The sequence below is a fragment of the Coregonus lavaretus genome (genome assembly GCF_964263955.1).
Source record: "Coregonus lavaretus genome assembly, contig: HAP1_SCAFFOLD_3551, whole genome shotgun sequence".
NCBI classification, from domain to species: Eukaryota; Metazoa; Chordata; class Actinopteri; order Salmoniformes; family Salmonidae; genus Coregonus; species Coregonus lavaretus.
The window spans coordinates 11,306-29,254 of record NW_028157589.1 but is presented as its reverse complement, the minus strand read 5'-3'; the positions used below and the strand labels follow the sequence as shown (position 1 = coordinate 29,254).

General features: G+C 44.3%; 1 protein-coding gene across 1 annotated transcript in view; it reads left to right on the top strand.

Moving 5' to 3' along the window:
- Window positions 1-10,201, top strand: part of LOC311125234 (nectin 1b-like) — a gene marked incomplete at its 3' end in the record, with an annotated part of 41,852 nt that extends 31,651 nt beyond the window's left edge. The window contains exon 5 of the mRNA XM_084199286.1: window positions 9,657-10,201. Within this exon, the coding sequence (XP_084055412.1) occupies window positions 9,657-10,201 (545 nt within the window). The remainder of the gene's footprint in view (window positions 1-9,656) is intronic.
- Window positions 10,202-17,949: the final 7,748 nt, after the last annotated feature.

The following is a 17,949-nucleotide window of genomic DNA, read 5'->3' as shown; positions in this document are numbered from 1 at the left end:
TCTAATGTTTTTGCCAATTCATTAATGTAGATGTTAAATAGTGTTGGACTTATTGGGCAGCCCTGTTTCACTCCACGTCCCTGAGAGAAGAAGTCTGTTTGCTTGTTGCCAATTTTAATCGCACAGTTTTTAGTGTACATTGATTTAATAACATCATATGTTTTCCCTCCAATACCACTGTCTATTAGTTTGTAAAAAAAAGACCTTCGTGCCAAATTGAATCAAATGCTTTCTTGAAGTCTACAAAACAAGAGTAGATTTTGCCTTTGTTTTGGTTTACTTGTTTGTCAATTATAGTGTGGAGGGTGTAAATGTGGTCTGTTGTACGATAATTTTTTACAAATCCAATCTGGCTTCTGCTTAGGACGTTGTGTTCATCAAGGAAATTATGATACTGCAGAGAATTTTCCCCAAGTTGCTGTTAACACAAATCCCTCTGTAATTATTTGGGTCAAATTTGTCTCCATTTTTATAAATTGGTGTGATCAATCCTTGGTTCCAAATATCGGGGAAAATACCTGCAGTTAGGATAATGTTGAAGAGTTTGAGTATAGCCAATTTGAATTTGTGGTCTGTATATTTGATCATTTCATTTAAAATACCATCAGCACCACAGGCCTTTTTGGGTTGGAGATTGCAAAGTCTTTCCAATAATTATTGTTCTGTAATTGGGGTATCCACAGGATTGTTTTGTGATGATTTGGTTGGGCCATATTTTCTGAGTGCTGTCCTGAGGCTCTATGAGGTTGGTTTTGGTTAGTGAACTGAGCCTCAGAACCAGCTGGCTGAGGGGACTCTTCTCTTGTTTCATCTCTTGACATAGTAGAGCTGTGTTTTGGAATTTGGGGTCACTTGTTTTTAGATGGTTGTAAAATTTGATGGCTCTTGTTTCTATTCGAAAAGGAGGGGGTATTGGCCCAATTCTGCTCTACGTGCGTTATTTTGAGTTTTTCTTTGCATTTTCTTTATTTTATTTTTTATTTCACCTTTATTTAACCAGGTAAGCCAGTTGAGAACAACTTCTCATTTACAACTGCGACCTGACACTTGCAATACAGTCTTGCAAAACTCTGCATGCAGTATTTCGACTGGATGTTTGTCCCATTTGGTAAATTCAGTATTAGAGAGCGGACCCCATACTTCGCTGCCATATAGAGCAATTGGTTCTATAACTGATTGGAACATTTTGAGCCAGATTCTAATTGAAATTTCGATTTTAATATTCCTTTTAATGGCATAGAATGCTCTTCTAGCTTTGTCTCTCAGCTCATTCACAGTCATGTGAAAGCTACCTGTGTTGCTGATATTTAGTCCTAGATACGTGTCGTTTTGGTGTGTTCTAATAGAACTGTGTCCAAATATAATTTATATTTGTCATCCTGATTTCCGGACCTTTTTTGGAATATCATTATATTTGTTTTTTTTTAGATTAACGGTCAGGGCCCAGGTCTGACAGAATCTGTGCAGATGATTTAGATGCTGCTGTAACCCCTCCTTAGTGGGAGACAGTAGCACCAGGTCATCTGCGTACAGCAGACACTTGATTTCAGTGTTGTGTAGGGTGAGACCAGGTGCTGCCGATTCTTCTAATGTTTTTGCCAATTAATTAATGTAGATGTTAAATAGTGTTGGACTTATTGGGCAGCCCTGTTTCACTCCACGTCCCTGAGAGAATAATTCTGTTTGCTTGTTGCTAATTTTAACCGCACATTTGTTTTTAGTGTACATTGATTTAATAACATAATATGTTTCCCCTCCAATACCACTTTCTATTCGTTTATAAAAAAGAACATTTTGCCTTTGTTTTGGTTTACTTGTTTGGCAATTAGAGTGTGGAGGGTGTAAATGTGGTCTGTTGTACGATCATTAAAAAAAAAATCCAATCTGGCTTCTGCTCAGGACGTTGTGTTCATCAAGGAAATGATGTAGTCTGCTGTTTATGATACTGCAGATAATCTTCCCGAAGTTGCTGTTAACGCAAATTCCTCGGAGAAAATACCTGCAGTTAGGATAATGTTGAAGAGTTTGAGTATAGCAAATTTGAATTTGTGGTCTGGATATTTGATCATTTCATTTAAAATACCATCAGCATCACAGGCCTTTTTGGGTTGGAGATTGCAAAGTCTTTCCAATAATTATTGTTCTGTAATTGGGGTATCCACAGGATTCTGATTGTCTTTGACTGCTGATTCAAGGATTTGTAATTTTTCTTGTATATCTTGTTGTTCTGGGCTCTTTGTTATATTGCTGTAGAGGTTTGCAAAGTGATTTCTCCACATATCCCCATTTTGGATAGCCAATTCCTCATGATGAGGTTTGTTTAATTTATTCCAATTCTCCCAGAAGTGGTTTGATTCAATGGATTCCTCAATTACATCCAGCTGATTTCTAATGTGCTGTTCCTTTTTTGTTCTTAGGGTGTGTTTGTATTGCTTCAGTTTTCCCCATATTGAAGGCATATATTTTTGTTGTCTGGGTCTCTGATTAGATACATTTCTCAATGACTTTCTTAGATTTTTGCAATCATTATCAAACAATTTTTCATTATCTATTATTTTTGGTTTGCTCTTATGTTTCTTAAGATTAGCCAAGGAGGCTAATTTGTCAAATATAAAGTTTATGTTCCAAACGGCCAAATTTACACCTTCATTGCTGTAGGAGAATGTTAAGGCTAAAAAGTTGTCCAGGAGAGATTGTATTTTTTGTCTACTAATTGCTTTTTGGTAGATTTCTGTACTGTTTGCATGGTGTAACATGTTGTAATTACCATTTGGCTGTAGGGAACATGTTGTAATTACCATTTGGCTGTATGGAACATGTTGTAATTACCATTTGGCTGTAGGGAACATGTTGTAATTACCATTTGGCTGTAGGGAACATGGTGTAATTACCATTTGGCTGTAGGGAACATGTTGTAATTACCATTTGGCTGTAGGGAACATGTTGTAATTACCATTTGGCTGTAGGGAACATGGTGTAATTACCATTTGGCTGTAGGGAACATGGTGTAATTACCATTTGGCTGTAGGGAACATGGTGTAATTACCATTTGGCTGTAGGGAACATGTTGTAATTACCATTTGGCTGTAGGGAACATGTTGTAATTACCATTTGGCTGTAGGGAACATGGTGTAATTACCATTTGGCTGTAGGGAACATGTTGTAATTACCATTTGGCTGTAGGGAACATGGTGTAATTACCATTTGGCTGTAGGGAACATGTTGTAATTACCATTTGGCTGTAGGGAACATGGTGTAATTACCATTTGGCTGTATGGAACATGTTGTAATTACCATTTGGCTGTAGGGAACATGGTGTAATTACCATTTGGCTGAAGGGAACATGTTGTAATTACCATTTGGCTGTATGGAACATGTTGTAATTACCATTTGGCTGTAGGGAACATGTTGTAATTACCATTTGGCTGTAGGGAACATGGTGTAATTACCATTTGGCTGTAGGGAACATGTTGTAATTACCATTTGGCTGTAGGGAACATGTTGTAATTACCATTTGGCTGTAGGGAACATGGTGTAATTACCATTTGGCTGTATGGAACATGTTGTAATTACCATTTGGCTGTAGGGAACATGGTGTAATTACCATTTGGCTGTAGGGAACATGGTGTAATTACCATTTGGCTGTAGGGAACATGGTGTAATTACCATTTGGCTGTATGGAACATGTTGTAATTACCATTTGGCTGTAGGGAACATGGTGTAATTACCATTTGGCTGTAGGGAACATGGTGTAATTACCATTTGGCTGTATGGAACATGTTGTAATTACCATTTGGCTGTAGGGAACATGTTGTAATTACCATTTGGCTGTAGGGAACATGTTGTAATTACCATTTGGCTGTAGGGAACATGGTGTAATTACCATTTGGCTGTAGGGAACATGTTGTAGAGGTGGTTTGTCAAGGGGACATGTTGTAGAGGTGGTTTATCAAGGGGACATGTTGTAGAGGTGGGTTGTCAAGGGGACATGTTGTAGAGGTGGGTTGTCAAGGGGACATGTTGTAGAGGTGGGTTGTCAAGGGGACATGTTGTAGAGGTGGGTTGTCAAGGGGACATGTTGTAGAGGTGGTTTATCAAGGGGACATGTTGTAGAGGTGGGTTGTCAAGGGGACATGTTGTAGAGGTGGGTTGTCAAGGGGACATGTTGTAGAGGTGGGTTGTCAAGGGGACATGTTGTAGAGGTGGGTTGTCAAGGGGACATGTTGTAGAGGTGGGTTGTCAAGGGGACATGTTGTAGAGGTGTGTTGTCAAGGGGACATGTTGTAGAGGTGGGTTGTCAAGGGGACATGTTGTAGAGGTGGGTTGTCAAGGGGACATGTTGTAGAGGTGGGTTGTCAAGGGGACATGTTGTAGAACATACCTTTTTCAACAGGACAATGACCCAACACACCTCCAGGCTGTGTAAGGGCTATTTTATCAAGAAGTAGAGAGATGGAGTGCTGCATCAGATGACCTGACCTCCAAAATCCCCCGACCTCAACCCAATTGAGATGGTTTGGGATGAGTCGGACCGCAGAGTGAAGGAAAAGCAGCCAACAAGTGCTCAGCATATGTGGGAACTTATTCAAGACTGTTGGAAAAGCATTCCAGTTGAAGCTGGTTGAGAGAATGCCAAGAGTGTGCAAAGCTGTCATCAAGGCAAAGGGTGGCTATTTGAAGAATCTCAAATATAATATATATTTTGATTTGTTGAACACTGTTGGTTACTACATGATTCCATATGTGTTATGTCATGGTTTTCATGTCTTCACTATTATTCTACAATGTAGAAAATAGTAAAAATGAAGAAAAACCCTGCAATGAGTAGGTGTGTCCAAACCTTTGACTGGTTCTGCACGGCAAACAGGCGTCAGCTGAAACAACACAGCCCCTCGGTTCAAACTTACTTTTTGTTCTGTTTTATTTTGACTTTATTTATTTTGTATTTTATCTTTGACCGTCATTCTATCCCCGCCCACAACTCCACTCCTCCCGTCTCCAGTTCCACATCCCAACCCTCAGCCTCCCTCAGCCCATCCCACCTCAGCCTCCCTCAGCCCATCCCAACCCTCAGCCTCCCTCAGCCCATCCCAGCCTCCCTCAGCCCATCCCAGCCTCCCTCAGCCCATCCCAGCCTCCCTCAGCCCATCCCAGCCTCCCTCAGCCCATCCCAGCCTCCCTCAGCCCATCCCAACCCTCAGCCTCCCTCAGCCCATCCCAGCCTCCCTCAGCCCATCCCAGCCTCCCTCAGCCCATCCCAACCCTCAGCCTCCCTCAGCCCATCTCAGCCTCCCTCAGCCCATCCCAACCCTCAGCCTCCCTCAGCCCATCCCAGCCTCCCTCAGCCCATCCCAACCCTCAGCCTCCCTCAGCCCATCCCAACCCTCAGCCCAACCCTCAGCCTCCCTCAGCCCATCCCAACCCTCAGCCTCCCTCAGCCCATCCCACCTACCTCGGATTTCTACACACCATATATCTTCCAACTATGCTGTGACGTACAATTTCAATCTATCTAATCGAATAAGGATGATCAAATGTGACTCTGTATCAGAGGAGATGTAAAGAGGGAAGCAGCCTTGTAATGAACCCTTGTCTCCACATGGAGATGTAAAGAGGGAAGCAGCCTTGTAATGAACCCTTGTCTCCACATGGAGATGTAAAGAGGGAAGCAGCCTTGTAATGAACCCTTGTCTCCACATGGAGATGTAAAGAGGGAGGCAGCATTGCTGTCACCTTCCTAGAACAGGACCACAGAGCACCTTGTATCAATTAGCTATTTGCGATTTTTGTCACTTGCTAGGTGGCATGGTGCATATACCATTGTGGAGGCAGAGCTGTGCTCTGTGTAGGCTGCTGAAGACAGCTCCTCTCTCCTCCAGGGACCTGTAGGCTGCTGAAGACAGCACTCTCCTTGTTTAATCAATCCTTAGTGCTATTTAGCAAGAGAAGGAGCACGAGAGATAGAGAGAGAGATAGAGAGAGGAGAGAGAGAGAGAGAGAGAGAGAGAGAGAGAGAGAGACAGAGAGAGAGACAGAGAGATGGACAGAGAGATGGATAGAGAGAGGGACAGAGGGACAGAGAGAGGGAGAGAGAGAGAGAGAGAGAGAGAGAGAGAGAGAGAGAGGGAGAGAGGGAAAGAGAGATGGAGAGACGGAGAGAGGGACAGAGAGAGGGAGAGAGGGAAAGAGAGATGGAGAGACGGAGAGAGGGACAGAGAGCGGGAGAGAGGGAAAGAGAGAGAGGAGGCTGTGACAGATGACAGTGTGGTCGTCTAATGGATAACAGAAAGCAGTATTCTCTTACATTTTTATTAGACTCCCGTCCAGCCTCAGGGAGGGATATAGAGAGGTGTAGTGAAGGAATACCAACGGAATGCTTTAAGAACAGAGACTAGAGGTCATTCTAAAGAATAGAGGCAATTAAATAAATGACCCATTTTACACTAACAGCATTTTTTTTTATATAAATCATTCACTGTTGAGTTTTACTGTCGGCTTCCGATGGGAACAGCAGACAAACATAATTTGAAATATACATAAAATGACATAATGTTGATGTATAGAATGAAAAACCTGATGTTGAATGATTAATATATGTGATGCATTAGAATATAATGGATGTCCCAGTGATTGTGTTATATACAGTAGAGAGAGACTGAGCTGGAGCGGTTGGTGAAAGCTGAAGTGTGGTTAACCCTTAAAGACGAGTCCCACTAAAGAGGGTGAAATCTCTCTAATGATGTTCATAAAGGTTTATCTCATGACTGTGTTGTTGTGCGGGAAACAAACCAGCGACCCAAGCGAAGACTTTATCCGGTCATTAACATTCACCATGAATGATGGGTTTGGAAAAGATGGGACCAACAGTTATGTCATTATCACCAGTGTGGTTCTCTGCTATTCGCCCTCTTTTGCCTGCTCTCTCTCTCTCTCTCTCTCTATGATGTGTCTCAGCTGTGGTGGGAAAATGTCTTGCCAGAGATAAACCGAAAGAGTGTTTCAATGGGGAGTTAATTTGTTTACCCCTCTCGTCAGTACTTGTGTTAGATAATTATTTCCCCTCGATAGAGCGTGTTGATATCTGCACATCGTTGAGAATCACACGCAACCTTTTAACCCCTGTATGATTTACATTTTAGTGATTTAGCAGACACTCTTATCCAGAGCGACTTACAATTAGTGAGCACATACATTTTTTCATACTGGCCCCCCCGTGGGAATCGAACCCACAACCCTGGCGTTTCAAGCGCCATGCACTACCAACTGAGCTACACGGGGCCTATGATGTGGGCTGGACTGAGTCAAAGGTGCATCCCCACTGGCACACTTTTCCTATTCCCTTGATAGTGAACTGCTATCACTAGAGGGTGATTTGGTCATTTCACTGCTGGAAAGGGTTTTAAATGAGATAGGGGCTGTGTTTATATGTTGTTAAATGAGATAGGGGCTGTGTTTATATGTTGTTAAATAAGATAGGGGCTGTGTTTATATGTTGTTAAATGAGATAGGGGCTGTGTTTATATGTTGTTTAGGACACCAGAGATATGAGCTATGTTGTTTGGTTAGTTGCTAAGGTGAGCTGGAGAAGAGGCTGTTTAGGGTTAGAGTTACACCACTTCAAATTAGTGGATTTGGCTATTTCAGCCACACCCGTCGCTGAGAGGTGTATCAAATCGAGCACACAGCCTTGCAATCTCCATACACAAAAATGCCGTCATAGGATGCCACCTTTCCAACAAGTCAGTTAGTTCATTTCTGCTAGAGCTGCCCCGGTGAAGTGTTGTTATTGTGAAGTGGAAACGTCTAGGAGCAACAACGGCTCAGCCACAAGGTGGTAGGCCACACAAGCTCACAGAACTGGTCCGGCAAGTGCTGAAGCGTGTAAGAATTGTCTGTCCTTGGTTGCAACACTCACTACCGAGTTCCAAACTGCCTCTGGAAGCAACGTCAGCACAACACTCACTACCGAGTTCCAAACTGCCCCTGGAAGCAACGTCAGCACAACACTCACTACCGAGTTCCAAACTGCCTCTGGAAGCAACGTCAGCACAACACTCACTACCGAGTTCCAAACTGCCCCTGGAAGCAACGTCAGCACAACACTCACTACCGAGTTCCAAACTGCCCCTGGAAGCAACGTCAGCACAACACTCACTACCGAGTTCCAAACTGCCTCTGGAAGCAACGTCAGCACAACACTCACTACCGAGTTCCAAACTGCCTCTGGAAGCACCGTCAGCACAACACTCACTACCGAGTTCCAAACTGCCTCTGGAAGCAACGTCAGCACAACACTCACTACCGAGTTCCAAACTGCCTCTGGAAGCAACGTCAGCACAACACTCACTACCGAGTTCCAAACTGCCCCTGGAAGCAACGTCAGCACAACACTCACTACCGAGTTCCAAACTGCCTCTGGAAGCAACGTCAGCACAACACTCACTACCGAGTTCCAAACTGCCTCTGGAAGCAACGTCTGCACAACACTCACTACCGAGTTCCAAACTGCCTCTGGAAGCAACGTCAGCACAACACTCACTACCGAGTTCCAAACTGCCTCTGGAAGCAACGTCAGCACAACACTCACTACCGAGTTCCAAACTGCCTCTGGAAGCAACGTCAGCACAACACTCACTACCGAGTTCCAAACTGCCCCTGGAAGCAACGTCAGCACAACACTCACTACCGAGTTCCAAACTGCCTCTGGAAGCAACGTCAGCACAACACTCACTACCGAGTTCCAAACTGCCTCTGGAAGCACCGTCAGCACAACACTCACTACCGAGTTCCAAACTGCCTCTGGAAGCAACGTCAGCACAACACTCACTACCGAGTTCCAAACTGCCTCTGGAAGCAACGTCAGCACAACACTCACTACCGAGTTCCAAACTGCCTCTGGAAGCAACGTCAGCACAAGAACTGTTCGTCGGGAGCTTCATGAAAAGGGTTTCCATGGCCGAGCAGCCGCACACAAGCCTAAGATCACCATGCGCAATGCCAAGTGTTGGCTGGAGTGGTGTAAAGCTGGAGTGGTGTAAAGCTGGAGTGGTGTAAAGCTGGAGTAGTGTAAAGCTGGAGTGCTGTAAAGCTGGAGTGGTGTAAAGCTGGAGTGGTGTAAAGCTGGAGTGGTGTAAAGCTGGAGTAGTGTAAAGCTGGAGTGGTGTAAAGCTGGAGTGGTGTAAAGCTGGAGTGGTGTAAAGCTGGAGTGGTGTAAAGCTGGAGTGGTGTAAAGCTGGAGTGGTGTAAAGCTGGAGTGGTCTAAAGCTGGAGTGGTCTAAAGCTGGAGTGGTGTAAAGCTCGCTGCCATTAGACTCTGGAGCAGTGGAAACGCGTTCTCTAGAGTGAGGAGAACGCTGGCATCCGCCAACAGTCATCATATACCATGTATTATACAAACAGTCTTATCATATACTCCTACAGCTATAAGGATGCCAGATCAGAGAACAGCTCCTACAGCTGTAAGGATGCCAGATCAGAGAACAGCTCCTACAGCTGTAAGGATGCCAGATCAGAGAACAGCTCCTAAAGCTATAAGGATGTCAGATCAGAGAACAGCTCCTACAGCTGTAAGGATGCCAGATCAGAGAACATATCCTACAGCTGTACGGATGCCAGATCAGAGAACAGCTCCTAAAGCTATAAGGATGTCAGATCAGAGAACAGCTCCTACAGCTGTAAGGATGCCAGATCAGAGAACAGCTCCTACAGCTGTAAGGATGCCAGATCAGAGAACAGCTTATACAGCTGTAAGGATGCCAGATCAGAGAACAGCTCCTACAGCTATAAGGATGCCAGATCAGAGAACAGCTCCTACAGCTGTACGGATGCCAGATCAGAGAACAGCTCCTACAGCTATAAGGATGTCAGATCAGAGAACAGCTCCTACAGCTATAAGGATGTCAGATCAGAGAACAGCTCCTACAGCTATAAGGATGTCAGATCAGAGAACAGCTCCTACGGCTATAAGGATGCCAGATCAGAGAACAGCTCCTACAGCTATAAGGATGTCAGATCAGAGAACAGCTCCTACAGCTGTAAGGATGCCAGATCAGAGAACAGCTCCTACAGCTATAAGGATGCCAGATCAGAGAACAGCTTCTACAGCTATAATGATGCCAGATCAGAGAACAGCTCCTACAGCTATAGGGGACATTTGTTTGTCTTTGCCTGTCATGACAGAAGCAGTCTCAATCAGCCCTGATACGGCACAGCGCTCTGTCGCCTCCGTCCCTCCGTCCTCCCTCCGTCCCTCCGTCCTCCCTCCGTCCTCCCTCCGTCCTCCCTCCGCCCCTCCGTCCTCCCTCCGTCCCTCCGTCCTCCCTCCGCCCCTCCGTCCTCCCTCCGTCCCTCCGTCCTCCCTCCGCCCCTCCGTCCTCCCTCCGCCCCTCCGTCCTCCCTCCGTTGGATGGAGGGGTGGAGGGAAGAGAAAGGATAGATGGGTAGTGAAATAGAAAGGTCTTTAGTCACATGGGGACAGTGGAAGCAGAGCTGGGAAGATGATAGTGATTAACCCCTGTAGGTGGAAGCCATTGGTTCACAATATCTACTAAGCTAACAAATGGAACGGCGTAGATAGATGGAGGATGGGCATTGGTCATAGCCACAGAGATCCTATAAAGCATATTACATACAATTTAATCAATTTAAAATTCAGGCTGTAACACAACAAAATGTGGAAAAAGTCCAGGTGGATGAGTACTTTCTAAATCCTTCCTCCTCCCCACACACTTCCTCCTCTCCCCCTCCTCCTTTCCTCTCCTCTTCATCTCCCCCTCTCCTTCTCCTCCTCTCCTCCTCCACTACCCCTCTCCCCTCTCCTCTCCTCCTCATCTCCCCTCTCCTATCCTTCTCCTCCTCTCCTCCTCCTCTACCCCTCTCCCCCTCTCCCCTCTCCTCTCCTCCTCATCTCCCCCTCTCCTATCCTTCTCCTCCTCCTCTTCCCCTCTCCCCCTCTCCTCTCCTCCCTCCTCTCTCTCCATCCGCCCTAGGAGAGGTTGTTGATCTAGGTCAGACAGTCTCAGCATTAGACCACTGGCTCTCACAGTCACTGATGACTCTCCTCCTCCTTCTCCTCCTCCTCCTCCTCCTCCTCCTCTCTGCCTGTCCATCCGTTATCATGATGTGCCCTGTGTCACCCCATTAGGTCACACTGACCACTGACTCTAGAGTCTATCGACTTTATTCCTCATTTTTCTATCCTTTCACTGTTCTTCCTCTGTCCTTCTCCACTCCTAACCTCCATCTTCCTCTGTACTTCTCCACTCCTCACCTCCATCTTCCTCTGTACTTCTCCACTCCTCACCTCCATCTTCCTCTGTCCTTCTCCACTCCTCACCTCCATCTTCCTCTGTCCTTCTCCACTCCTAACCTCCATCTTCCTCTGTCCTTCTCCACTCCTCACCTCCATCTTCCTCTGTCCTTCTCCACTCCTCACCTCCATCTTCCTCTGTCCTTCTCCACTCCTCACCTCCATCTTCCTCTGTCCTTCTCCACTCCTAACCTCCATCTTCCTCTGTACTTCTCCACTCCTCATCTCCATCTTCCTCTGTCCTTCTCCATCTTCCTCTGTCCTTCTCCACTCCTCATCTCCATCTTCCTCTGTCCTTCTCCATCTTCCTCTGTCCTTCTCCACTCCTCATCTCCATCTTCCTCTGTCCTTCTCCACTCCTCATCTCCATCTTCCTCTGTCCTTCTCCATCTTCCTCTGTCCTTCTCCACTCCTCATCTCCATCTTCCTCTGTCCTTCTCCATCTTCCTCTGTCCTTCTCCACTCCTCATCTCCATCTTCCTCTGTCCTTCTCCACTCCTCATCTCCATCTTCCTCTGTCCTTCTCCACTCCTCACCTCCATCTTCCTCTGTCCTTCTCCACTCCTCATCTCCATCTTCCTCAGTCCTTCTCCACTCCTCACCTCCATCTTCCTCTGTACTTCTCCACTCCTAACCTCCATCTTCCTCTGTCCTTCTCCACTCCTCACCTCCATCTTCCTCTGTCCTTCTCCACTCCTCATCTCCATCTTCCTCTGTCCTTCTCCACTCCTCACCTCCATCTTCCTCTGTCCTTCTCCACTCCTCACCTCCATCTTCCTCTGTCCTTCTCCACTCCTAACCTCCATCTTCCTCTGTACTTCTCCACTCCTCACCTCCATCGTCCTCTGTCCTTCTCCACTCCTAACCTCCATCTTCCTCTGTACTTCTCCACTCCTCATCTCCATCTTCCTCTGTCCTTCTCCATCTTCCCCTGTCCTTCTCCACTCCTCACCTCCATCTTCCTCTGTCCTTCTCCACTCCTCATCTCCATCTTCCTCTGTCCTTCTCCACTCCTCACCTCCATCTTCCTCTGTCCTTCTCCACTCCTCACCTCCATCTTCCTCTGTCCTTCTCCACTCCTCATCTCCATCTTCCTCTGTCCTGTGTGTGTGTGTTGAGTGTGCATCATATAGCTAATGAATGAAAGGGTTAGCAGATGTTAGCGCTGTATTTCTGTACACGTCAGTGAACAGAGCTCTGAACACAACAGAGAGAGGCTAGTTGTTTAGCAGTTAGCAGCATCACTATTCATTTCTTTCATTGACGTTCCTCTCCCCTCCCCTCCTCTCCTCTCCTCTCCTCTCCTCTCCTCTCCTCTCCTCTCCTCTCCTCTCCTATCTGTCCGCACATTCATACAATATGACGTGCTACCACGCCCTGCCAAGCTGATTTAGTCGGTCAGAAAGTGTCTCAGGAATAGACTACTGACTACTGCTGCTACCACTATGATGATTCACTCACGAATAGACTACTGACTACTGATGCTACCACTATGATGATTCACTCAGGAATAGACTACTGACTACTGATGCTACCACTATGATGATTCACTCAGGAATAGACTACTGATGCTACCACTATGATGATTCACTCAGGAATAGACTACTGACTACTGATGCTACCACTATGATGATTCACTCAGGAATAGACTACTGATGCTACCACTATGATGATTCACTCAGGGATAGACTACTGACTACTGATGCTACCACTATGATGATTCACTCAGGAATAGACTACTGACTACTGATGCTACCACTATGATGATTCACTCAGGAATAGACTACTGATGCTACCACTATGATGATTCACTCAGGAATAGACTACTGACTACTGATGCTACCACTATGATGATTCACTCAGGGATAGACTACTGATGATACCACTATGATGATTCACTCAGGAATAGACTACTGATGCTACCACTATGATGATTCACTCAGGAATAGACTACTGACTACTGCTGCTACCACTATGATGATTCACTCAGGAATAGACTACTGACTACTACTGCTACCACTATGATGATTCCCTCAGGAATAGACTACTGACTACTGATGCTACCACTATGATGATTCACTCAGGAATAGACTACTGATGCTACCACTATGATGATTCACTCAGGAATAGACTACTGACTACTGCTGCTACCACTATGATGATTCACTCAGGAATAGACTACTGATGCTACCACTATGATGATTCACTCAGGGATAGACTACTGATGCTACCACTATGATGATTCACTCAGGAATAGACTACTGACTACTGCTGCTACCACTATGATGATTCACTCAGGAATAGACTACTGACTACTGATGCTACCACTATGATGATTCACTCAGGAATAGACTACTGACTACTGATGCTACCACTATGATGATTCACTCAGGGATAGACTACTGACTACTGATGATACCACTATGATGATTCACTCAGGAATAGACTACTGATGCTACCACTATGATGATTCACTCAGGAATAGACTACTGACTACTGATGCTACCACTATGATGATTCACTCAGGAATAGACTACTGATGCTACCACTATGATGATTCACTCAGGAATAGACTACTGACTACTGATGCTACCACTATGATGATTCACTCAGGAATATACTACTGACTACTGCTGCTACCACTATGATGATTCACTCAGGAATAGACTACTGACTACTGATGCTACCACTATGATGATTCACTCAGTAATAGACTACTGACTACTGATGCTACCACTATGATGATTCACTCAGGGATAGACTACTGACTACTGCTGCTACCACTATGATGATTCCCTCAGGAATAGACTACTGACTACTGATGCTACCACTATGATGATTCACTCAGGGATAGACTACTGATGCTACCACTATGATGATTCACTCAGGAATATACTACTGACTACTGATGCTACCACTATGATGATTCACTCAGGAATATACTACTGACTACTGATGCTACCACTATGATGATTCACTCAGGAATAGACTACTGATGCTACTACTATGATGATTCACTCAGGAATAGACTACTGATGCTACCACTATGATGATTCACTCAGGGATAGACTACTGACTACTGCTGCTACCACTATGATGATTCACTCAGGAATAGACTACTGATGCTACCACTATGATGATTCACTCAGGAATAGACTACTGACTACTGATGCTACCACTATGATGATTCACTCAGGAATAGACTACTGATGATACCACTATGATGATTCACTCAGGAATAGACTACTGATGCTACCACTATGATGATTCACTCAGGAATAGACTACTGATGCTACCACTATGATGATTCACTCAGGAATAGACTACTGATGATACCACTATGATGATTCACTCAGGAATAGACTACTGATGCTACCACTATGATGATTCACTCACGAATAGACTACTGACTACTGATGCTACCACTATGATGATTCACTCAGGGATAGACTACTGACTACTGATGCTACCACTATGATGATTAACTCAGGAATAGACTACTGACTACTGATGCTACCACTATGATGATTCACTCAGGAATAGACTACTGACTACTGATGCTACCACTATGATGATTCACTCAGGGATAGACTACTGACTACTGCTGCTACCACTATGATGATTCACTCAGGAATAGACTACTGATGATACCACTATGATGATTCACTCAGGAATAGACTACTGATGCTACTACTATGATGATTCACTCAGGAATAGACTACTGATGCTACCACTATGATGATTCACTCAGGGATAGACTACTGACTACTGCTGCTACCACTATGATGATTCACTCAGGAATAGACTACTGATGCTACCACTATGATGATTCACTCAGGAATAGACTACTGACTACTGATGCTACCACTATGATGATTCACTCAGGAATAGACTACTGATGATACCACTATGATGATTCACTCAGGAATAGACTACTGATGCTACCACTATGATGATTCACTCAGGAATAGACTACTGATGCTACCACTATGATGATTCACTCAGGAATAGACTACTGATGATACCACTATGATGATTCACTCAGGAATAGACTACTGACTACTGCTGCTACCACTATGATGATTCACTCAGGAATAGACTACTGACTACTGATGCTACCACTATGATGATTCACTCAGGAATAGACTACTGACTACTGATGCTACCACTATGATGATTCACTCAGGAATAGACTACTGATGCTACCACTATGATGATTCACTCAGGAATAGACTACTGACTACTGATGCTACCACTATGATGATTCACTCAGGAATAGACTACTGATGCTACCACTATGATGATTCACTCAGGGATAGACTACTGATGATACCACTATGATGATTCACTCAGGAATATACTACTGACTACTGCTGTTACCACTATGATGATTCACTCAGGGATAGACTACTGATGATACCACTATGATGATTCACTCAGGAATATACTACTGACTACTGCTGCTACCACTATGATGATTCACTCAGGAATAGACTACTGACTACTGATGCTACCACTATGATGATTCACTCAGGAATAGACTACTGACTACTGCTGCTACCACTATGATGATTCACTCAGGAATAGACTACTGACTACTGATGCTACCACTATGATGATTCACTCAGGGATAGACTACTGACTACTGATGCTACCACTATGATGATTCACTCAGGAATAGACTACCGACTACTGCTGCTACCACTATGATGATTCACTCACGAATAGACTACTGACTACTGATGCTACCACTATGATGATTCACTCAGGGATAGACTACTGACTACTGATGCTACCACTATGATGATTAACTCAGGAATAGACTACTGACTACTGATGCTACCACTATGATGATTCACTCAGGAATAGACTACTGACTACTGATGCTACCACTATGATGATTCACTCAGGGATAGACTACTGACTACTGCTGCTACCACTATGATGATTCCCTCAGGAATAGACTACTGACTACTGATGCTACCACTATGATGATTCACTCAGGGATAGACTACTGATGCTACCACTATGATGATTCACTCAGGAATATACTACTGACTACTGATGCTACCACTATGATGATTCACTCAGGAATATACTACTGACTACTGATGCTACCACTATGATGATTCAATCAGGAATAGACTACTGATGCTACTACTATGATGATTCACTCAGGAATAGACTACTGATGCTACCACTATGATGATTCACTCAGGAATAGACTACTGACTACTGCTGCTACCACTATGATGATTCACTCAGGAATAGACTACTGATGCTACCACTATGATGATTCACTCAGGAATAGACTACTGACTACTGATGCTACCACTATGATGATTCACTCAGGAATAGACTACTGATGATACCACTATGATGATTCACTCAGGAATAGACTACTGATGATACCACTATGATGATTCACTCAGGAATAGACTACTGATGCTACCACTATGATGATTCACTCAGGAATGGACTACTGATGATACCACTATGATGATTCACTCAGGAATAGACTACTGATGCTACCACTATGATGATTCACTCAGGAATAGACTACTGATGCTACCACTATGATGATACACTCAGGAATAGACTACTGATGCTACCACTATGATGATTCACTCAGGAATAGACTATGATGCTACCACTATGATGATTCACTCAGGAATAGACTACTGACTACTGATGCTACCACTATGATGATTCACTCAGGAATAGACTACTGACTACTGCTGCTACCACTATGATGATTCACTCAGGAATAGACTACTGACTACTGCTGCTACCACTATGATGATTAACTCAGGAATAGACTACTGACTACTGATGCTACCACTATGATGATTCACTCAGGAATAGACTACTGACTACTGCTGCTACCACTATGATGATTCACTCAGGGATAGACTACTGACTACTGCTGCTACCACTATGATGATTCCCTCAGGAATAGACTACTGATGCTACCACTATGATGATTCACTCAGGAATAGACTACTGACTACTGATGCTACCACTATGATGATTCACTCAGGAATAGACTACTGATGCTACCACTATGATGATTCCCTCAGGAATAGACTACTGATGCTACTACTATGATGATTCACTCAGGAATAGACTACTGATGCTACCACTATGATGATTCACTCAGGAATATACTACTGACTACTGATGCTACCACTATGATGATTCACTCAGGAATAGACTACTGATGCTACCACTATGATGATTCCCTCAGGAATAGACTACTGATGCTACTACTATGATGATTCACTCAGGAATAGACTACTGATGCTACCACTATGATGATTCACTCAGGGATAGACTACTGACTACTGCTGCTACCACTATGATGATTCACTCAGGAATAGACTACTGATGATACCACTATGATGATTCACTCAGGAATAGACTACTGACTACTGATGATACCACTATGATGATTCACTCAGGGATAGACTACTGACTACTGCTGCTACCACTATGATGATTCACTCAGGAATAGACTACTGATGCTACCACTATGATGATTCACTCAGGAATAGACTACTGACTAATGCTGCTACCACTATGATGATTCACTCAGGGATAGACTACTGACTACTGCTGCTACCACTATGATGATTCCCTCA